Genomic DNA, 24,921 nt, shown 5'->3' on the forward strand with positions numbered 1-24,921 from the left:
GGGAGAACATGCAAACTCCACACAACTAAAAAGTCAACATCAGACCTATCAGACCACTTTCTGGCTCCTTGGGTTTATAGGGCAGTTGTAGCCTAGTGGTAAAGGTGCTGGTCCAGTAATCAGAAGGTTGCCAGTTGAAACCTCACCACTGCCAGATTGCTGTTGAGCCCTTGAGCAAGGCCCTTAACCCTCAATTGCTTAGATTGTATACTGTCACTGTACTGTACGTCGCTTTGGATAGAAGCGTCTGCTAAATGCTGTAAATGTAAATGGTGTAACCACTGTACATCAATCTGTGGAAAGATTCATGGAATAAAAAAATCTGTCTGTGTAGAACATGACCAAAAATGATTTGGGGACCTGCCCAAAATGTGTCTGTGTGTTTATTAGTGTGTGTGTGTGGGGGGGGGGGGGGGGGGGGGTTGTATATAATATCAGAACTAATTTCTAAAATAACTCAAACTAAGCATAATTGTAGTGTTTGTGTAGTGACTGTCCTGATTTCCTCTGTTACTTCATGACATCTTGGGGTTGAATCTTAGCAGTGCTATCAACCAGTCTAGGGTCTACACAGACATGACCGGCTTTGTTTGGGGGGGGGGGGGGGAGAGCCTATGATAGAAAAGTCTGGTTTCAAATCTACATGTCTACAAGTCTTTATTTTCATGTTTTACTACCAATTTATCCTCATCAGGGTCAAGGTGGGTCCGGTTTCCCAGGAATCACTGTACTGCGCAATGTAGTAACACACAAGCGATTGGCTCAATAAACCAGACAATAGCACAGCTGGGAATTCGAACCCTGGATCCCAGCAGCAGTGGGTTAGCGCAATTTACCACTGGGGTTATTTAATGAGGGGAAAGATAAATAAAGGAATCTTAAATACTGTTCTACTCTTTTAACGTAAATCACTGATAACATTATGTCTGTATTTAGCAGGAAGTGGACAATTTGATTCCCAAGCAATAATGTGGCTACATAAACTACATGTTTGATACTGGTTTGATTCTTGAAATAATGCAATTTTCTCAAAGCTAAAACATTACACAACTTGTCTAATGTTAAAGGCAAAATGTAACTTTATGTACATTAAAAAAACTATATTAAAAAACTTAAAAATAAAACATAAACTAAACATTATTTGGCACATAATTTTAAAATGGACATTTAAACATATTTTAAGTACTGGTAATATTAAAGTACTCAAGATATATAAGGTTAATTAAAAAGATTAATTAATTAACCTTTAAATACTTTTAATTTTTTTACTTTATGTTCAATCAGTACATGCTGCAGAGCTCATACATCACCATACTATTCATTACACACTTTCAAACCTTTGAGTAATTTTGAACACAGTTTGAACAGTAACACTTATTTTATTAAATAAACCAGCATCATGATGGTGTATTTTCTTGAGTTGTTCTCATGCTAGACTGGTGTCCAGGTACAGGTGAAACTGTGCCGTTGCTCAATACACTGGCCTGTTTATCGGCTATATTTTCCATTGGAATGCTCGTAATTGTGCTTGATAATGAAGCTGGTGCGTGTGTACTGATATCTAAAGGTGGACGAGCCACTTCAAAGGACCCTGGGGTGGACAGGGCTGTTACCGGTGAGTCAGCTCCAGTTGTGTGTGTATGATCTGTAATTAGTGGGATAGCTGGGACAGCATCAGTTATTGGTGACACTGCCTGGGCAGAAGCAGAAGTTGTGGGCATCTGTGTGACTGGCTGTGCTGGACTCGCAGCCTCAGCTGCCTTTGCTGCTTCTGCAGCCTTGCTCTCCATCTCCTCCATACGCCGCTGCACCATGGCTGGCATCAGCTTCACATACGTGCCCATGAGCCGATGATTGGAGCGGATTAGTCTACCAGCACAGTTGTCCGTGCAACGTTCCTACAGAAATCAAGAAACAAGCAGTATGTGTCCATCATTACGGTTCCCACTAATCTATACACCCAGCTGGCAATTTATTTGGTACAATAAACTCATACTTATACATACTCATAAACCATTACTGTAAAATTCACTTTAAAGGTAGGGCTGCAATCGAAAATATACATTTATACCTTTAACCTATTCTGCAGAGCAAGATTTTGCTTTAAATTGAAAAATTAATAATGTATCTGGATATAAAGTAGCTGAACATTTTGTCACAGTTATTCAACCCCTCCATGATACTGTTGATCTTAAAACCTCCTGCTAGTCTTTATGATTTAAAGATACAACGTACCTAAGGTTACAACATGACTAAACCATTGGGAACTTAATAACCACCCTAATTTGACGTGTATGTCATGATGTGTATGTGTATATATATGATGTTATACATGTGTTATATGACGTGTTATATAAACACCGCCCAGAAATAGAACAGAATAAATCAAGTATATAATATATGTATACACAAGTACAGTACAATGATTTTTTTTTACCTATATCCCAGCTTATTTAGTGCCCCGGGAGATGAGAGGGTTAAGGGCCTTGCTCAAGGGCCCAAAAGTCGCTGCTTGACAGAGCTAGGATTCAAACCCACAACCTTTTGATGGACAGTGCAAAGCTCTACCAATTGAGCAACCACTAAATTAAGTTACAGCTATTGAGTAAACTGCAGGTTTGTATGAATAATTATTATACTATAATAAACTTTTAATAAACCACACTATATTATGATATAATCTGGAGAATATCACCCTATATTTACATTTTCTCCACATAAGAGGATCTGATGCACTGTCTTACCTCATCCATTGTTAGATTTCTGTAGTTAAAGTTGCTTGAGCATCGCTGGAAACAGATCTCTGTCATTCGATTGTAAACCAGGAGAAAATCTCTCAACTAGACAAACGTGAACAAATAACAACAACCTGCATCATGTGCGTTAAATTCAACACGGTATAAAGCTATACAGCGGGTTTTACGACAACTTACATTTCTGAGCTGTCCGTCAGCGTCCATGTTATAGGAGATATGATATTAAGAAAAGTATTAAAGCAGATATCAGGTTTATTTCTCACAGATTCACCGAGTAAACGATTAATGTGGGGTGGAGTGTGACTTTCACATGCAGGCCGCCATCTTCAAATCACGTGATCGCAGAAGCGCTACGTCACTCTCACGGTAATCTGGAAACCGCTTAAATTTAATAAGATAAATTAAATATAAAGGGTGTGGAAGCCCGTTCCCACCACCTAAAGAACAAAATAATCAATATTCATTCACTTATTGTCTGTTTTGCCGGCGTTTTTTTCCGATTTCTGGGTGACGAGAAGAAAACACACCGAAGAGGTTGCCAGTCCATCACAGGGCAAACAAACACACACACACATACACACACACATACATACACACACATACACAAACACACACAAAACACACACAATGACACACACACACAAAACACACACAATCACACACACACACACAAACACCAAACACACACACACAAAACACACATAAACACACACACAAAACACACACACACATAGTATCACACATTTAGTATCTCAAATTAACCTGACTGCATGTTTATTGGACTGTTGGAGGAAACCGGAGCTCCCGGAATAAACCCACACAGACACGGGGAGAACATGCAAACTCCACACAGAAAGGACCTGCACCGCTCCACCTGGGAATCAAACCCAGGACCTTCTTGCTGTGAGGTAACAGTGCTACCCACAATTTACAATTTTTGCTTGTTTGTTTATGTTTTCCATGTTTCATGATTCATGATAATTTTGTATCTCCAATTCATGCACCTTCAAGACCTTGAGCAGTCACCTCCTAGGCCACCATTTACTGCTTAACTTTTGTTAAAATGGATAATTAAGGAAAAGCAGGAGACACAGAAATAATGTGGTCTCCTTGTACACAAACCTAAAATCATGATAATAATGACAATGTATAATATAAAAAACAACGTGATCCTAAAATCATGCAGCCTGAAAAAATCTTATTGATCAATTCCTCGTCTAAGGTCATATTTTATGCATGGATGTCTATGCTTTGTATGAACCAAAAGATTCCACTTTATTTTTATTAGACCAGAGGATTTCTGCCACTCTTTGGGAAGTTTTCCAAATCGTACTTTAATTCTGTCTGGCCAATTTTAATGATTTAATTACTTACAGATCATTTATTGTGTCTATTCACATTCTACAGCACAAATCAAAACACAGCTAAACATAAACAATACAAACGATATTTTATTTAAGTTAAATTGTTAGATTTAATTAAAGTTATCTATTAAATATATCTCCAGAAACCAGACATTTCACATTTCTTCTATACACCACAGAATAAGCTTGTAAACAACGGTTTAGACAAAATGCCAGGGGCCTTTACAAGGTAGTAATGCTGTGTTGGCCTCCCTTCCCTTTCCAGACACAGCCAATCGTGTATGTAGACGTCTGATTGGCTCATAGTACCACGCCTTGATTGACCTGGCTATGTGGAGCACTGTCCTGCTAGAAAAACCAATCATCATCAGAGCTGGAGAACACTGCCCGAGCAGAAGAAGCGAATTCTCTTCCAGAATGTATTTGTTTAATTAGATTCATACATTTGTTCAGCCTCCAGACCGTGTTACTATTAAAAATAACAATGTTTGTTGGGTGCAGATTTTATATTATTATTTTTATATTTGTTTGTTGATGGAAAACTATTAAAAGTGATTTCCACCACATGACGTCGGTTGACGTAAGCTGATGAGCAACGTATTCGCTCAATATCCTTCTGTTATCTGCTGATGCAGGATATTGCGCAAGATTATTGCAGAGATCAAATGACCTGCGACAGCATCAGAAGATCACATCAGATAATTTTCTTTTCATAAACAGCTATACAGTATCTAAGAACAGAAAATAAAGCATGAACAATCCCTAATTGTGCTTAGTTTTAACTTAAATATTAGACACGTTACTGATCACTTCCATGCTCCTGAATCGACTCTGATGGGCTCAGATCGTGATCGTAGCTGCTATACAGATGCGTGATGTCCATCTCTCGCCCCTGGTTTCTTTCAATTTCTTGTTCCCTTTCTCGCCCTCGTTCCCTCTCCAGCTCCTCGGCCTCCAGCGCTACTTCATGACTGTTGAGGTAGATGCTGCTGCGAGACACAATTAAACTGCTGCTCCGGGAAGGCATGGCGAGGTCACGCTCAGCCTCCAAGTCCAAGCTGCTCTGCTGTGCCAGGGAATGTGGATAAGTCTGGACCTGATATGTCTGTTTCTGATGGTACTTTCTTTTCTTCCGCTTCTGAAAAGCCTTTAAATCCAGGGAGGCATAGTTGATGTCTGAAGGCATGGCCTGGCAGACAGAAATCCATAAAAGATTAGATTTTTCAGCCTTAATGAATATTGTTTTTATATAGCACTACATCAGGGTTCAAAAGTAAAGAGCGGCGACTATATCAACTAGAAAATATAAATTCATAAAATGTCAGATTTAAGGCTTTACAAAATGATAAAAATGCCTCTCATTAAGTTATAAATGTTTATTTTAATGACAGCCAATCCAGTGCAACACAATGCAGTACTAATTCAGACTTTTCAATCTGCTGTTTTTTGGGACGTGGGGGGAATTGACGTACCAGGATCAAATCATCCGCACTGGAAACTAGGATCAAACCCAGTTGCTGTACAGAAAGCAGCCGTGCCTCCGGCCACTATGGGTTCATAATGTGTTTTAAGTTCATAAAAAGCTATTAAAATCTACCTTTAGTGCAACTCCACTTCCAGTTTACTCATATAACATCCTTTCACTTTGTAATTATAAAATTATTACTTAATAAATAAATACTGCAAAGCCATCGGTGGCAGTAACAGCTATGGGACATCTACAATAATAATGATAATGATCTTTTTGCAGCACTGTGGTTCAATCCTGATGTAACGTGTCCAGTGGTGGTACAGGGTCGTGTTTTTAAGTCTAAATCCCATTATCTGGAGATCCGACGGCACAAAAGTTAAATTAATGCTGCCGGATTGGTCACTTGTTCTGACACTAAACATCTTTATTAAAAAGGAACTTTGTTGGACTGATAAATACATGTTTTAAATGTTATAATTAATGTCAAAATTAGTTCAACTCATAATAGTGGTGTAAGAATGATTTTGGAGACCATTAGGGATTTAATAAAACATATTACAGGGTGTCCCTAAAGTCTGGACACATAGAAAATATCACTAACCATAACTAACTATATGTTTACTAAAATACACACACATACATACTGCATCATAAATAGTGGACAACACATTGAAGATGTTATTGATTAATATTCTAATATGCATTTTGCCTATGTGTCCAAACTTTAGGGACACCCTGTAGATCTATCATCAAAATATAAGTGACATTATTCTTGTTTGGAACAAATCACTTGATTCCTTTCTCAACCTATTTTTAGAATTAATTCTATTATTTATCATTGAACTATAAACGCATTTTTATTTAATGTTTATGTTACATTTTCCAATATGCTGTAATAATACAGTAATGTAAATCTGCATCAGGATTCTGTGGGTTTTATGATGTTACATTATTATGATTTAAGTATTTGAATTAAAATAAAAGATCAAACCGTTTCATCTTGTTGTGCACTTGGCTTTGTCATGCGTTCATAGCCCATGTAACTGCTCGTCGCCAGGGTTCCTGAAAATGAATGTAGGTACATGTGAGACAGTATATTCACTTGTAATCATGATGATGTCCTGCCAGTATACTGCATAGAACAATCAACTTTTACAATACAATATATTATATATTGTTTTTCAAAAACCTCTGATTTTTAGGTGAAAATAAATAAGAAGCATGACCATTACTGTATGTATTTATTAAAAACAATAGTTTGCCTTTTTGCAGTGTGCATACGGAATGCACGACAGTCACTGTAAAACGCTGTAGGTCAAGATTTTATTTCATTTTATTTTAACTATCATAATGTCTAACAATAAATAAATGATCGGCCTTAACTCACCTCCTCCATCAAAGAGGATGTTTCCATAAATGGGATTGTCTTGATTTATTCTTTCTTCCTCTTCTAACCTGAGATTATTAAAAGAAAACACATTATATATTTTATATAGCACAAGACCTTTTTAATTTGAGCTCTAAATACATTTTATTGGTCCTGTTCACAAATGCATGACAATTATAGTTACTCCTTATTTTGAGTCCAGAGTGTGACAGAATTGTGTAAATGTACCTACCTTCGACTTTGGAAATAATCTGGGTACAACGGCTCATCCACTTCTAGAAGTAAAAAATAAAAAAGGAATAAAAATGTGTTACTGTGTCAGTGGAAATAGAAAGTTCAGCGTTACAGCAATCGAATATGCTACAGTAATATAGCACAACATTAAATATATTTATTCTCTTGAATCATACTATTATTATATTGCTAGTACAGTATACAGTACTTCAGTGTAATAACAGTATAGATATAATACAGTATACTAATGGATTCATATACTAATTAACATTATTGTAGTACTTTAACATTTTTGTGCATTTTAGATAATCTACTATATATAGTATCTGAAATATTACTCATTCCAGTGTTACTTAATATATGTAATATTTATTACCATAATAATAAAATAGACATATCATCAAAGCATTTTTATTATACTTAAATTACAGCATACTTCTGTAATTCACTGTCACAACAATACAAGTATATTTTACCCACTACTGTAGTAAACGTCATGATTCACCAGCATGTAAATATTATTATATACAGATAATTTGTGTAATATGTTTAATGTTCTCAGATACGTTACCATATAGAAGCAGTATACCTGAATACTTTAGTGTAATAGCAACAGATTACTACATGCACACTACAGTAACTGAACATAAGTGTATTATTTTAATATACTAACATACATCTCTTTACAGTGTACAATATTATAATAATAAGTATAATTTTTACTTACTTTTTACAAGTATAATTGTTTGCAAGTACAACAAGTTCATCAATGATTACAACAATGTAATAACTGGTTAATATTACAATTTATAATAACAATAATGATAACAAATAACAACATTTATTGATTTATTGAACATACCTCTGCTCTGTCTGTCTTTTCTTCTCAGGTGAAACAGAAGTACGTTCAGACACACAGATATGAGCAGTGCCAGGGCCGTCAACGACAGACCCACATAGGCTCCTTTGCAACTATCTAAATAAAATTAAAAAAGGTTTCTGTCATTTGCAATTGTAAATAAAATAACATGTATTTGTTTATTATTTTTTTATTATTATTTACTATTATTTAAACAAATTTAGTCTTGATTATCATAATTAATTGCACACTATAGGTAGCTAAATTAAAATCAACTTGCATGTTTTTAAATTCAAAACAAACACTATATTAAAAGATGTACCTACAAACAATGCAAAATGTAATAAACATATTAATAAGCTTATTTAACAGTCAATAAGCTATTAAGCTATAAGTGTGACATTGCTGGAGTAAATTCAGATTTAATAATATTTTGCATTTACTGTGTTTAAACAATATTTGCTTTGCTTAAAAGTCATTAAGGGAATATTTTATGTACCATTTTAATTATAGCTCTATATGATGCTCAGAATTGAGATGCATGTATTGAATTTATATAGAAATGTTTTAATTTAAGAGCACATGAAACACAAATATACTGGATGTATATATGTATGTATGTACAGTATGTATGTATGTATGTATGTATGTGTAACATACCTGACATTGCTGATTCTCCTCTCCTCAGCTGTGTGTTTCTGCAGCGGTTTTAATCGTGTGTACACATGCTGACAGTGAGGAGCGTCGTATCAGCTTCTATTTTTACTGTCTTGTGTCTTTTTCGGTTACAAACAGGAAATGTGGCGGATGCTTAATTCACTGCAAGTGTTCACGTCACCTGAAGACACTGTAGGTCTGGGTGTAATGGGGTACTGTACAATTTACTTTACTAAATGAATTATTTAAACAATATTTATTTGGAGTGCTTTTCTTTAAGGGTTTGGTTCTGCATCAATGTTGTTTTATTATACAATTTTGTTTTTACAATGAATAATGCAACAGAAAATCTAATGAACTAAAACTATGATGTCTGTCTCTCTGGTGTTCTGGACATAATCCTTTACTTATTTTTTGCAGATCTACTTGACAGAGAGAGCACATGTTCAAAATATTGAAGAGAGAGCACAAGCTAAATATTCACAATATACTTTACAGTAGCAAGAAATATTTAGTAAGCACTGAGGTATTTAAAATTAATATTATTACATTTAACTAGCCAATTAATAAACACAATACACATTCAAGTACATTACAGAAACAAACAAACATGCATTTAATAACTTCTAAACCCTTTTTAACAGCAATATTTTTTCTGTAGCTGACAGTTAGACTTGCACAGTAGTGAGGAGAGATTTCAAACCATTTTTATGAAGAGTCTATTTAAACAAACAAACAAGTGGTTTGTATTATCACACTTCAATTTTAAATGAATAGATATAATATGAATGCAGTTCCATAAATACATGTTATGTCTTGTTTCCAAGCTCCAAACCAGGCCAAAACAATGATGCTCCATCCACCAAACATTAAAATTAAAAGAAGGATTTGAGTTGGTGTATAGTAATTGTATTTTACTCTGTAGCCACGCAGACTGAACCTGAGAATGTAATGATAGTTGGAATGTGACGATACTCTCTTAATTCTATTTAACTGATTATACTGATAAATATTCAGTTTGGCTGAACAGACATTTCCTTTTTCTTGACCTCAGCTTGATTACTGATTATTTTCTGCTGTAAGGTCAGTACATAAAGGTTTCTATTTGGATTGAGCTTATCGTTCCATTATTAACAGATTGCAGATTAACAGGTTATTTTCCTCCTGATCTAATATTAACTTTACTGTTATCATTATTTTTCTTATACTGGACATGTGAATCAACACATTTGTAGCAGTGGTGGCCTAGTAAGTAGAGCTTTGGGTTATCAGTTAAAAGGTTGATCCCAGCTCTGCCATACAGCCACTGTTTCGCCCTTGCGCAAAGCACTTAACCCTCTTTAAGGGACAGTAGTAACCTAGTGGGTAGAACTTTAGGCTATGAACTAAAAGGTTGAGAGTTCAAACCCCGGTTACCATGCAGCCACTGTTGGGCCCTTGAGCAAGGCCCTTAACCCTCTCTGCTTCAGGGGTGCCACACAATAGCTGACCCTGCGCTCTGACCCCAGATCCCAAAAACAAGCAGGGATATGTAAAGAGAGAATTTCATTGTACTGTACGTCTGTATATGTATAAATGACAAATAAAGGCGTTCTGTCTGTCTGTCTGTCTGTCTGTCTGTCTGTCTGTCTGTCTGTCTGTCTGTCTATCTATCTATCTATCTATCTATCTATCTATCTATCTATCTATCTATCTATCGTATCCATCCATCCATCCATCTATTTAAGTGTTTATTTAAACACTGGGGCGGCACGATGGCTTGGTGGGTAGCACTGTCGCCTCACAGTTTTTGATATTGTTTGATATTAAACTTGTGAACTGATGAATCTTGTGTAACCTGTAACTAAAACATGATGTTAAAATCCAAATAAATAAATAATGAAAATAGAATACATAACCAGTATGAGATCTGTTGTACTTTATGCTTATTGTAAATGTTCTGCTTTTAATTGTTACCTGCATTGCTTATGTATGTTGATCTGAATATGAGCATTTTTGTACTTTTATTTAATATAAATACATGAAATAAATTTCTGAGATCATGGAGTTGAGCTTAAATTGACTAAAACCAACTAAAATGTTTGTATAATTTTATTCCTTAGAATATTTTACTTGTCATATCATACACACTGCAAAAAGGCACTTAATATTTAATCCTAATCTGAAACCTATTCTAACAGCAGATTTGCTTCCTGTAGCTGTTGATAAGACTTGTACAATGGTGAGAGGGAATTTTAGACCTTTTTTTCTGTATAAACAATGCAAATTATTTTTTTAACTTATATATTTATTTTTCTTTATCTTTAACTATTTTGTTGTGTGTTTTGAGTCTCTAACTCTTATTACTAGACGTAGTTTCACCTAAACAAGCTCAAATTTTAAGGATTTCCCTTGCTGAATCATGCAGCCTGCACAAACAAAAATATGTTTTACCACAAGATGCATTTAATGATTATTTAAATAAACGATTCACATACAGCTTTAATTTAATCTGAGTAAGTTTAAAAAATACGTTTTCACATATTCCTTATTGTAAGGCGCTCAGAGTTTGCAGGATGTACAAACATGTGGAGCATGTGAGAATCAATTTCTTCTTTTCTTAATTTTCCATTTCCGACCACAGGGCAGGAAACGTCCTTCTGGGTAAACTCATCTGTGCTTTTGGTACTGAACCACAAGTCACAAATACTCTCAGTATACACACACTAACAAAAGAGATAAGTCTGTGCACATGTATTTATACTATGGTATGGTTTGTCATTCTTTCTCTGTCATGCAAATAGACTTCGCACATGCACGTAACAATTCATGCTGGTTTTCTTCAGCATTGAGTATTTATACCTAATTTGAACCACAACCTCATTGTCAGCAACCTAAGGCCGATAGTTATTAGTTACAAGCTGGTTTGCATACAGAAGACTCACTGAGACTTTAGGTGCACTGAAAAAGTTTATAAATGTTTTTCATTAAATTATAATCCTAATAAAATACAGATTTCTTCCCTCTTTGTTGTATGCAGTGAAATCTGCTATAATGTGCTATTTTTAGCTGACCTGCTTGACAAAAAAAGGGGAACGTCTGTTGGTCACTGTTTGATATTTGATGTGGTTTGCGTCGTTGGTTTTTCTGTCGTCTTTGTCTATGTGAGGTGTGACCTGAGGTTAAGTGTAAGACCATCTGCATTGTGCTGATATATCGTCTCACCCACCTCGCTGCGAAGATCTGTAGAGATGTGATGAAGCTGGAAATAAAATCAAGCATAAAATAAAGCAGGTGGACAAAAATGTCATTAGCAGTAGAGTTTGTCATACTGTGGAGCTTCTTACCCTTTATTGTCTTGTCGTTCATTGTAGGAGGAAACCGGAGCACCCGAAGGAAGCACACATGGAAGGAGGAACATGCAAACTCCACCTGGCCAGGAAATCAAACCCAGGCCCTTCTTGCTGTGAGGAGACGGCACTCCCCACCACTATCGCTACTAATTGTGAGTTAAATACACCAAACTAATACATCAAAACATGTTAAGCATGTTGATCGGGGCAAGCCATAGCCTAGTGGTTAAGGTACTGGTTCAAGCCCCACCACTGCCAGGTTGCTGCTGTTGGGCCCTTGAGCAAGGCCCTTAACCCTCAATATGTAATGTAAGTCATTTTGGATAAAGGCGTCTGCTAAATGCCAAAAATATAAATGTAAATGTAAACAAAAGCAAGATCCTTAACCAGACATGGTGTGGTGAGCTTGGTGTGGAAGACCTCCAGTGGTCTGAATAAAGCCCTGACCTCAACACCACTGAACACCTTTGAGATGAATTGGAATGCCATTTGCACATCAAGCCTTCTTACTTAATATCAGTGCATACTCCTACAAACAGTGTACACTACTGTACTATAAATTAATAGAAATTAAAAGCACCATTGTGTTTAAAACAGGGACAGTTGTAGCCTAGTGGGTAATGTACTGGAGTAGTAATCGAAAGGTTGCTGGTTCAAGCCCCACTGCTGCCAGGTTTGCACTGTTGGGTCCTTAACCCTCAATTGCTTAGACAAAATACTGTCACAGTACTGTAAGTCACTTTGGATAAAAACGTCCGCTAAATGCCGTAAATGTAAAACAAACACTGAGTCATTAATACAGTATCATATATTAATTTATTGTGATTGCATGATTTGAAGCAGAAATGCATAAATAAAAATAAAGACTGTTGTCCTGGTATGTGAAATTTATGCCACATTTTGAAAAGACATCCTGTTTCCTTGTTGATGCTATAACTGACCTTTCATTTACATCTTTGGAAAATGTTAAACACAAACAGACATTATGTGGGAGTGCTGACTTTACTGAGTGTAATGAGGTCATGCTTATGATAAAAAACATTTTATTAAACGCTTTATTAAACGTTTATGTATATTTACAGATGAACACAGATTATAAAACATAATAACACACATACACACACTTTGTGTGCGTTTAAAGCTCTATTCTAATGCATGGTGGCTTCATACTAAGATGTCAGTCACAGGGATTCCCTCAGCTCTCGATGATGTGTACTTCACTGGTGGAGGTGGAGGCTTGAACGAGGGTGGCAGATCCATTCTGGTAATGAAAGAAAAAGGAAAGAAATGTAAAGTATGACCACAATCGCTGATGCATGAAGCTTTGATGGATTTCTCACCTTTTTTGGATTTGATACCGACGATAAAGAAACCCGATGAGACACAACAGGAGAACAGGTATGATAACATACACTACATGTGACTTTGTGTTAGTCAGATCTGAAAAAGAACATAATGAATGTACATAACAAATATTCACGTCCTAAAAACAATCATAAATAAACGCCTATAAACGCCTATATCATACGTAGATAGAGTGGACAATTGTAGCCTAGTGGTTAGGGTACTAGACTAGTATTCGAAAGGTTTCTGGTTTAACCCCCAGCATTGCCAGGTTGCCACTGTTGGGCCCTTGAGCAAGGCCCTTAACCCTCAATTACTTAGACTGTAAATGTAAGTGTAAATGTTGTTTCTGTCTCCACCTGGTGGTCAAATGAAGGAATTGCACATCTCATTCTGATGGGTTTTGTGGCTTTTTTCATTCTCTGTACGCCTGCTAGGTTTGTTCACCTAAAATAAGGTCAGGTTTTATAATTCTAGACCCTACACACCACCAAAAAATAAAGCAGTGGCTTATGGATAAAAAGATAAATGTCTTTCTTTTTTTTAAATTAATTAATGAATTTTTTTTATTTTAAACCATGCTGGTTTTCTTCAGCATTGAGTATTTATACCTAATTTGAACCACAACCTCATTGTCAGCAACCTAAGGCCGATAGTTATTAGTTACAAGCTGGTTTGCATACAGAAGACTCACTGAGACTTTAGGTGCACTGAAAAAGTTTATAAATGTTTTTCATTAAATTATAATCCTAATAAAATACAGATTTCTTCCCTCTTTGTTGTATGCAGTGAAATCTGCTATAATGTGCTATTTTTAGCTGACCTGCTTGACAAAAAAAGGGGAACGTCTGTTGGTCACTGTTTGATATTTGATGTGGTTTGCGTCGTTGGTTTTTCTGTCGTCTTTGTCTATGTGAGGTGTGACCTGAGGTTAAGTGTAAGACCATCTGCATTGTGCTGATATATCGTCTCACCCACCTCGCTGCGAAGATCTGTAGAGATGTGATGAAGCTGGAAATAAAATCAAGCATAAAATAAAGCAGGTGGACAAAAATGTCATTAGCAGTAGAGTTTGTCATACTGTGGAGCTTCTTACCCTTTATTGTCTTGTCGTTCATTGTAGGAGGAAACCGGAGCACCCGAAGGAAGCACACATGGAAGGAGGAACATGCAAACTCCACCTGGCCAGGAAATCAAACCCAGGCCCTTCTTGCTGTGAGGAGACGGCACTCCCCACCACTATCGCTACTAATTGTGAGTTAAATACACCAAACTAATACATCAAAACATGTTAAGCATGTTGATCGGGGCAAGCCATAGCCTAGTGGTTAAGGTACTGGTTCAAGCCCCACCACTGCCAGGTTGCTGCTGTTGGGCCCTTGAGCAAGGCCCTTAACCCTCAATATGTAATGTAAGTCATTTTGGATAAAGGCGTCTGCTAAATGCCAAAAATATAAATGTAAATGTAAACAAAAGCAAGATCCTTAACCAGACATGGTGTGGTGAGCTTGGTGTGGAAGACCTCCAGTGGTCTGAATAAAGCCCTGACCTCAACACCACTGAACACCTTTGAGATGAATTGGAATGCCATTTGCACATCAAGCCTTCTTACTTAATATCAGTGCATACTCCTACAAACAGTGTACACTACTGTACTATAAATTAATAGAAATTAAAAGCACCATTGTGTTTAAAACAGGGACAGTTGTAGCCTAGTGGGTAATGTACTGGAGTAGTAATCGAAAGGTTGCTGGTTCAAGCCCCACTGCTGCCAGGTTTGCACTGTTGGGTCCTTAACCCTCAATTGCTTAGACAAAATACTGTCACAGTACTGTAAGTCACTTTGGATAAAAACGTCCGCTAAATGCCGTAAATGTAAAACAAACACTGAGTCATTAATACAGTATCATATATTAATTTATTGTGATTGCATGATTTGAAGCAGAAATGCATAAATAAAAATAAAGACTGTTGTCCTGGTATGTGAAATTTATGCCACATTTTGAAAAGACATCCTGTTTCCTTGTTGATGCTATAACTGACCTTTCATTTACATCTTTGGAAAATGTTAAACACAAACAGACATTATGTGGGAGTGCTGACTTTACTGAGTGTAATGAGGTCATGCTTATGATAAAAAACATTTTATTAAACGCTTTATTAAACGTTTATGTATATTTACAGATGAACACAGATTATAAAACATAATAACACACATACACACACTTTGTGTGCGTTTAAAGCTCTATTCTAATGCATGGTGGCTTCATACTAAGATGTCAGTCACAGGGATTCCCTCAGCTCTCGATGATGTGTACTTCACTGGTGGAGGTGGAGGCTTGAACGAGGGTGGCAGATCCATTCTGGTAATGAAAGAAAAAGGAAAGAAATGTAAAGTATGACCACAATCGCTGATGCATGAAGCTTTGATGGATTTCTCACCTTTTTTGGATTTGATACCGACGATAAAGAAACCCGATGAGACACAACAGGAGAACAGGTATGATAACATACACTACATGTGACTTTGTGTTAGTCAGATCTGAAAAAGAACATAATGAATGTACATAACAAATATTCACGTCCTAAAAACAATCATAAATAAACGCCTATAAACGCCTATATCATACGTAGATAGAGTGGACAATTGTAGCCTAGTGGTTAGGGTACTAGACTAGTATTCGAAAGGTTTCTGGTTTAACCCCCAGCATTGCCAGGTTGCCACTGTTGGGCCCTTGAGCAAGGCCCTTAACCCTCAATTACTTAGACTGTAAATGTAAGTGTAAATGTTGTTTCTGTCTCCACCTGGTGGTCAAATGAAGGAATTGCACATCTCATTCTGATGGGTTTTGTGGCTTTTTTCATTCTCTGTACGCCTGCTAGGTTTGTTCACCTAAAATAAGGTCAGGTTTTATAATTCTAGACCCTACACACCACCAAAAAATAAAGCAGTGGCTTATGGATAAAAAGATAAATGTCTTTCTTTTTTTTAAATTAATTAATGAATTTTTTTTAATGCATTTTCTCCCTTTTCTCCTGATTTTCAGCACACCCAATTTTTACCCAATTGCGTTATGCTTCCTCTCTACTGGTGCTGACCCACGCCCCTGATTGAGGAGAACGAACTGACACACAGTAGCCAACATTTTTTCACCTGCACCAGCCGAGTTCATATGCGAATCAGCCTTGTGCACGGAGAGCCACACCCTGATCAGCATTATTCCTTTACTTTGTGCGGACGCCATCAACCAGCGGTCATAATTGCATCAGTTATGAGCTCCCTATCCGGGTCTCTAACCCTGTATGACCAACAGCCAAATGTCGTTTATATACCAGCCCAGTTGTATTCGAAAGCCCAGCTCTGGTGTGCTAGCGTATTTTACCACTGCGCCACCTGAGCAGCACAGAAAGGTAAATGTCTTTCAATGGCAAGTCAGAGCCCTGGCCTAAATTCAATCAAAAAATCTGTGGATGGACTTAAAGTGAGCAAACTTTAACTGAACCTGGACAATTCTGCAAGGAAGATCAGGCAATCTCCTCAATCTAGGTGTGCAAAGCTAGCAGGGACAGATCCAAACATTCTGATGGCTGTAATAAAAGCAAAATGTGGCTCTACAACATGCAAGATCAGGGGATTAATCACTTTCCCAGCCATTTTATTTCAGTTTTTATGTATGTATTTATTTTTTTAACGTATTAATAAAGCTGGAGACAGTTTTTTGCTGATTTTAGGTTGTAAGACTATTAAAGTGACTATTGTAAAGATGTATGAAGAATTTCAAGCACATTGTAGGTATATATGGACGCGTTCTTCATCACTGTACCTTTCTTAACCTCAGTCAGAGAGACATTACTTGTTGGGACCGTAAAGCTGCTCATTAAACTGGATGTAAAGAAGGTTGTACTGGTGTTTGGGTGCACTTGGGTGAACTCTGTCCCAGTGACTCCTGGTCTGTATGTCGTATTCTGCCATTCAGAAGAAACTGGAGCATCACTTGATGTGTGTGCTGATGTTGTGGTGGTGTTTGCAGGTACTGTGGTGATGTCTCCAGTAGAGGGAGCAATGGAGCTGGTGTTCAGGTGTTTCTCTGTGAAGGTGGTGAGGATGGTGGAGGTGGTGCTGTTGGTATGAGGTGGTTGTGATGTAACTGTAACTTCAGATTCTTCTGTTGTCTGTATGATCGCTGGTGTTGTTTTCATAGCCACGGTGCTGCTCTGATGATCTTCTGATGATGGTAATGAAGACAGATACATCATGTGGAACGTGTGAAAGGTAACTGCTTTTTATTTTACATTTTTAAGTCATTATATACTCATTTAATAACTAAGTATTCTAAGTTTTATTTTATTTATTTATTTATTATGGTTTTAAGGTCATGTTGTTCTCACTTTGGTTACATTCATGACAGGAACGTTAGATTCATCACTTCACAAGTTTTTAATGTCAAACACAGTCATGGACAATTTTGTATCTTCAGTTCACCTCACTTGTACATCTTTGGACTGTGGGAGGAAACCAAAACCAAAAATATCCAGCCAACAGCGCCTGAGGGCAGCGGCTTCCTGTGACCACCGATGAAGGTCTAGAAGATGACCGACTCAAACAGCAGCAATAGATGAGCGATCATCTCTGACTTTACATCTACAAGGTGGACCAACTAGGTAGGAGTGTCTAATAGAGTGGACAATGAGTGGATTTAAAAACTCATACCAGCACAACACACACTTACACACCACCACCATGTCAGTGTCACTGCAGTGCTGAGAATGATCCACCACCTAAATAATACCTGCTCTGTGGTGGTCCTGTGGGGGTCCTGACCATTGAAGAACAGCATGAAGGGGGTAACAAAGCATGCAGAGAAATAGATGGACTACAGTCAGTAATTGTAGAACTACAAAGTGCTTCTATATGGTGAGTGGAGCTGATAAAATGTGAGTGTAGAAATGTTATAGCTGATCAGTGTATATATACTACTACTACTAATAATAATAATTTGTAAAATGTATATAATGTAAACAGTTTGTCATTGATTCATGTTACAATTATTGATAGTCTGTAAAAAGACAAGAGTAATATTCATCATTTATCATCATAATAAAACATTGCTACTCAGTAAAGTTACTACCCAGTTAGTAAACCATCCCTACCAAACTTTGTATTTAGTTTTTGTATTTCCTGCTGAATCTGCTTTCCTCTTTAGAACAAACCACAGCGTGAACCACAGTGCATGTAGATGCTTCTGACCCAGAACACAGCAGCTAGCACAGCCGCTCATTATCTTATTGACTAATCCAGGAAGTAAGCTGTGAGATTAGGAGTGACATTAACTGTGTTTAATTAGAGTACGCTGACTTACAGCGATCCAGCATAACATTATGACCACCTTTCTAATATTGTGTTGGTCCCCTTTTTGCTGTCACATAAGCAACAAACTGTGATGCTCTGTTTATTCTGACACCTTTCTATCAGAACCAGCATTAACTTCTTCAACAGTTTGAGCTACAGCAGCTCGTCTGTTGGATCGGACCACACAAACCAGCGCCAATCACACTCACCTGTGTGTGTCCTGTTAAGCACAGTGATGATAAAATCCTTCTGTCGGTAAAGATGGGGATGATTTTCAGCTCGAACAGTTAAAGTGTAAATCCCAGAGTGGTCAGGATTCACTGTCCACAGGTTTATCATAGCATTGTGGGACAACGTCTCGCTTCCCTGTAAAACAAACCACAATACACATGAACCACTTTGTGTGTATGCATTTTTTCCAGCGTCGTACCAACTTTTTAATGCCATCAGCAAATAATATTTTTGGTTGAGCATGAGCATGAGCAGTGACTCAGCCACTGATGCGCCGCTGCTTCCACATCATCATCACATGAAAATCTTCTTCCCCTTAAAGCTTCTCTGAGCGTCCAAAAAGGCGTGTAGCCCTCCCACCGGAGACTCAGTTGACTTCCAAGGGTTAACAAAATCCAATATTACCCCCTTATACTAATGGCATGGGAGGAACTCCGGTGAGATCTACAAATAACCAAACTATCCTGCATAGAATGGCTCACTGCCTAAGGCTATGTTTGATATGGCCCGGTTCAAGAAAGTGGCTACAATACTACTCGGTTCTCCCATGCACCCATACATTAATATTCATTCCCCTCCACAAGGGATAAATCTAACACAATTCACTTGTTAACATACAATTTAGGGAACAAGAAAGAAGAAAAAAATAATGTTACACAACACAGTAAATATGAGAACAGAGAGGTTAACTTTAATGTTTTACTGTAAGTGGTAAAATGATTAAGGTAACCAATGCAGCCATTTTAAATCTGCAAAGAACAGGTTCCCAGTTTTAATGTGCACCAAAGTAGACGGCAATATAAATCATCTAGCCAAGTTATTATTAAAAGATAATACATTCAGTAACATGTCAATAAACAAATTGAAAAAGAATACCCCAGGGTTTAGAGTCTGAGGGGGCTACCCTCTGTTGGCGCGCTTTGAAGAAAAAAATCTTTCACTCACAGTTCCAGTGGCAGAACAGATCCGGGCAGCAAACAGTTTAGCACAAGATCCCCGATGCAAAAGTACACAGGTTCACCGATATCCGGTCCTCCTGATGTCCGAACGTTCACCGGTCCAAACTTTCAACTTTCACATGTCCCGATAGCCCACCGATGCAAACCACCACTGCCTATATTTCACTCAAATTAACTGCAACCCAGCAAAGAAACCCTCATACAAACTTGTTCATTACATCACTGGATTTCAGCTCTACCAACAAATGTTCGTTAGACTGTTATTTTTATCCCTTTTTTCAGCATTCAGTCTGGAAAACAAAACTCCGTATCCTCATTCATTCAATAACGTGGCGATCCTTCTCTTTTTAGCTCTTTTTATCCCAAACTATATGAACTCTGACACAATAATAATTACTTTTTTCCAAAGTTAAAGTCCACAACTGGATAACAGTCTCTTCAAAGAAACAAAACACATTTAAAGTAGTATGTGGCAATATAGTTATGATGACACTACTTTTACACTACAATTACTCAACTTTTATTTTCAACCTATTACATTCAAACACAAACAACAATATAAACTAAATTAATAACTCAATTCTGTTCATGTCCCATCGGGTTCTATTTAATCAATAAAAACCCAAGCATCTAAATTTTATGAGGGCTACACTCTCCCCCCACCCAAATCGGCATGTCCTCATGACCAATTTTCCCTATACCAGCTATTTACTCTAAGCAATCCACTTATATAGTGTACTTGTGTATCTAACGGTGAATGTGACACAAGGACCAGCACCAAAATTCTTTCCAACTTTAGCTATGTTAGCTATGTAGGAGGTGACTGGTATTGAAATATGGGTTCCTAAAGTGTCGTATGTAAATCTAGCAGGAGCTTTTCTCGTTCTCTGAGGCCTAACTATCCCCTCAACTCTTGATTCACATTCTCCTTCAGTCTGTTCATGCTGATCAGTTTGAGACTCAGCTTCGCCCACTTCCGGCTCTGTCCCTTCAGACACAGTACATGTAGTTGGCAAATGGGGGGGTGTCTCAGTTACTGGCAGTTCATGCTCTGACATGTCAGCAGGCCACAAACCATCCAAATCTAGACCAGACAGATCTGGCATTTCATCCAGGATCTCATCTGCTGTTGTTGGTGGGTTTGGTATATCAAAGACATATCCCATCTCTACATTCGTTCCATATTCAGAGCCACTGTCATATTCACCTTCTTCCTCCAGTGGAAATGCTTTATTAATATTAGGCAATACTTACCCCCTCACTTTGCTTCTCTGACTCCTTCTTCTTTGAGACTTGAGTGGCTCATCCTCACTTTCCTTTTGAAATCTCACTTCTTCCCCAATTGGTAGTAAGTGATTTCTGTGTAAAACCTTTACGGGACCCTCCCTGTCCTGCGGTCTCAGTCTGAACACAGGTAACTCTGGTACCTGGCGCTCTACTATATAAGGAGTGGTGACCCACCAATCAGCTAATTTGTGCTTCCCTTTAGGCCAAGGTTGCGTATCAAAACTCTATCATTAACAGAAAGGGGGACATAACGGACCCTTTGATCATAGCGTTGTTTGTTTGCTGCATTCTTTTCTCCAGCTCTATTCTCGGCCAACTTATATGCAGCTTGAAGTTCACGCTTCATATTTTTCACATATCTCAGATATGACTTGTGTGAAGACCTATCACTAGAGACCCCAAAACTCAAATCTATGGGCAACCGTGCCTCACGTCCGAACATCAGAAAGTACGGAGAATAACCAGTTGATTCATTTAAGGTGCAGTTGTATGCATGAACTAAGTAGCTGACATGCTGGCTCCATCTGGTTTTCTCCTTAAGATCCAAAGTTCCCAACATATCCAACAGGGTCCTGTTAAATCGTTTAGGCTGTGGATCACCCTGGGGGTGATAAGGTGTTGTCCTTGACTTCTTTACCCCAAGCACGCTAAGCATGTCATGAATAAGTCGGCTTTCAAAGTCTCTCCCCTGGTCAGAATGTATCCTCTTGGGTAACCCGTAGTGAACGAAAAAATTTCCCATAGCACATTGGAAACAGTTGATGATTTTTGATCCCTGGTGGGATAGGCTTGAGCGTACCTGGTGTAATGGTCTGTTACAACCAATATACTACCAGTGTTGGATGAATCAGGCTCAACTGACAAAAAGTCTATACAAACAAGATCCATTGGACTCTCACTCGACATATGTAATAGTGGAGCAGCTCTGTTAGGTAACGTCTTTCGCTGAATGCACCGAACACAGGTTTTACAATACTTCTCAACATCAGTCTTCATTCGGGCCCAGTAGAACCGTGCTCGTACAAGGCCATATGTTTTATCGAACCCTAAATGGCCTGAATGATCATGTAGAAATTGAAGCACAATGTTTCTGAATTTTTGGGGAAGCAGTAACTGCTGACAAAGTGGTTTGTTAGGAGGTCTAGACACTCTGTAGAGAAGTGAATCTTTAATTTCGAACTTATCCCACTCTCTGAGTAATAAGGGAACATCAGCGTGTTTCTCCTTGTCAGCATACACCACATCCTGTTGCTTAACTGCCTTCCATACCACACCAATACATGGATCTTCCATTTGGGCATCTACTAGCTGTTCTCGGGTAAGAGAGGGCAATTGTTGCATGTTCACTGAAGTTACATTACTATAGGCTCGAGGTACGGCCTGGCGTGAAGCACCAAAAAGGTCCACAGCCCTATAAGGTCGGTAAGATTTAATGCTCGAGATTTGAGACGAGTGACAAAGAGCTTTAACATTTTGAGCAGAGATTTCTTCCTGTTCACTGTCCATGTTGATAGAGGTATACAGTCGACGCGACAAGGCATCTGCATCCACATTCTGCTTGCCAGGCCGATACTTCAGGGTAAACTCATACATTGACAAAGCTGCTAACCACCGATGACCTGCAGCATCTAATTTAGCTGTTGTCAATACATAGGTTAAAGGGTTGTTGTCTGTGTGCACTTCAAACTTAGTGCCATAAAGGTAGTCATGCAGTTTATCCACCACTGCCCACTTTAGAGAAAGAAACTCTAGCTTATGAGTGGGATAATTCTTTTCACTGGGAGAAAGACTTCTGCTAAGAAATGCAACTGGTCGCAGCCCATCCCCCTGATCTTGATAAAGTACACCACCTAGTCCTTCTCTGCTGGCGTCAACATGCAGAACATAAGGCAACTGTGGGTCTGCAAAAGCCAGTACAGGGGCTTCGCTCAAGTTTCTCTTCAGTGCCTCAAAAGCTGCATCACAAGCATCATCCCATCTAGGGCCAAATGGTTCTGTAGGGTGAAAATTCTGCTTTGGGCCATCACTTTTCCTATACCTTTTCATAGTTTTGTCTCGGCAGCCTTTTTCCTTCCCCCTATGATTATTAGCGGTAATGCAACCCTGCAGCAACTGGTTAAGGAGGTAACTGATCCGTGAATAATCTTTTACAAACCGACGGTAATAACCGCAAAAGCCCAAAAATGAGCGGAGGGAGGTTATGTTCTCTGGACGTGGCCATGTACGCACAGCCTCGACTTTAGCAGGATCAGTGGCAAAACCCTCCTTTGACACAATGTGTCCAACATAGTTCACAGAAGTGCAGCAAAACTGACATTTATCCAAGGACACTTTAAGTCCCTCCTCTTTCAGTCTATCCAGTACTTTGAGGAGACGATTCTCATGTTCCTCAAGGGTTCTTCCAAAGATATTTTAGTACGTCCAAATATCCTGCTTGCATCTAGTACTTGGTAAATTACATCATCAGGTATTTCAGGAAGTACCCCACTAAGTACCACTGCCCGCTTAGAATCTACCCCATGAAGTTCACACCAGTTGAGAAGTTGCTCTGACTCCATAACTTATTTGTTTAACAAGATGAGTTGTAAATAGAGATCCCGGACGAGCCCCCACGTGTAGCCCTCCCACCGGAGACTCAGTTGACTTCCAAGGGTTAACAAAATCCAATATTACCCCCTTATACTAATGGCATGGGAGGAACTCCGGTGAGATCTACAAATAACCAAACTATCCTGCATAGAATGGCTCACTGCCTAAGGCTATGTTTGATATGGCCCGGTTCAAGAAAGTGGCTACAATACTACTCGGTTCTCCCATGCACCCATACATTAATATTCATTCCCCTCCACAAGGGATAAATCTAACACAACTTCACTTGTTAACATACAATTTAGGGAACAAGAAAGAAGAAAAAAATAATGTTACACAACACAGTAAATATGAGAACAGAGAGGTTAACTTTAATGTTTTACTGTAAGTGGTAAAATGATTAAGGTAACCAATGCAGCAATTTTAAATCTGCAAAGAACAGGTTCCCAGTTTTAATGTGCACCAAAGTAGACGGCAATATAAATCATCTAGCCAAGTTATTAAAAGATAATACATTCAGTAACATGTCAATAAACAAATTGAAAAAGAATACCCCAGGGTTTAGAGTCTGAGGGGGCTACCCTCTGTTGGCGCGCTTTGAAGAAAAAAATCTTTCACTCACAGTTCCAGTGGCAGAACAGATCCGGGCAGCAAACAGTTTAGCACAAGATCCCCGATGCAAAAGTACACAGGTTCACCGATATCCGGTCCTCCTGATGTCCCGAACGTTCACCGGTCCTAACTTCCAACTTTCACATGTCCCGATAGCCCACCGATGCAAACCACCACTGCCTATATTTCACTCAAATTAACTGCAACCCAGCAAAGAAACCCTCATACAAACTTGTTCATTACATCACTGGATTTCAGCTCTACCAACAAATGTTCGTTAGACTGTTATTTTTATCCCTTTTTTCAGCATTCAGTCTGGAAAACAAAACTCTGTATCCTCATTCACTGACTGCTCAGAAGTTCATCAGTGGACCTCTCCCAGCCCATGGATCTAATATGTTTTCACGGCTACTCAACCTCAACACGTGGCTAAGCAGAACCTGCAGTTTGAAAGGTTTGGATTATATTGACAATTTTAATCTATTCTGG

The 24,921-nt window shown here is 38.2% G+C and overlaps 1 protein-coding gene across 1 annotated transcript; it reads right to left on the reverse strand.

Moving 5' to 3' along the window:
- Window positions 1–1,359: 1,359 nt before the first annotated feature.
- On the reverse strand, window positions 1,360–3,097 carry timm10b (translocase of inner mitochondrial membrane 10 homolog B (yeast)). Its single transcript, XM_063014335.1, has 3 exons — window positions 2,934–3,097; window positions 2,745–2,840; window positions 1,360–1,898 (listed from the first exon to the last, which is right to left on the reverse strand). Exons 1-3 carry the CDS (start codon window positions 2,958–2,960, stop codon window positions 1,398–1,400), a joined length of 624 nt encoding a protein of 207 aa, XP_062870405.1. The 5' UTR covers window positions 2,961–3,097; the 3' UTR covers window positions 1,360–1,397.
- Between the last annotated feature and the right edge of the window lie 21,824 nt (window positions 3,098–24,921).

The sequence above is a fragment of the Trichomycterus rosablanca genome, chromosome 18, assembly GCF_030014385.1.
Source record: "Trichomycterus rosablanca isolate fTriRos1 chromosome 18, fTriRos1.hap1, whole genome shotgun sequence".
In the NCBI taxonomy this organism is placed as follows: domain Eukaryota; kingdom Metazoa; phylum Chordata; class Actinopteri; order Siluriformes; family Trichomycteridae; genus Trichomycterus; species Trichomycterus rosablanca.

Coding starts and splice junctions, on each gene's coding strand:
- timm10b (XM_063014335.1), bottom strand. CDS start 2,960: ATGGACGCTGACGGACAGCTCAGAAAT. Junction 2,841..2,933: donor CTGACGGACAGCTCAGAAAT/GTAAGTTGTCGT, acceptor ACGTTTGTCTAG/TTGAGAGATTTTCTCCTGGT. Junction 1,899..2,744: donor GAAATCTAACAATGGATGAG/GTAAGACAGTGC, acceptor TGATTTCTGTAG/GAACGTTGCACGGACAACTG.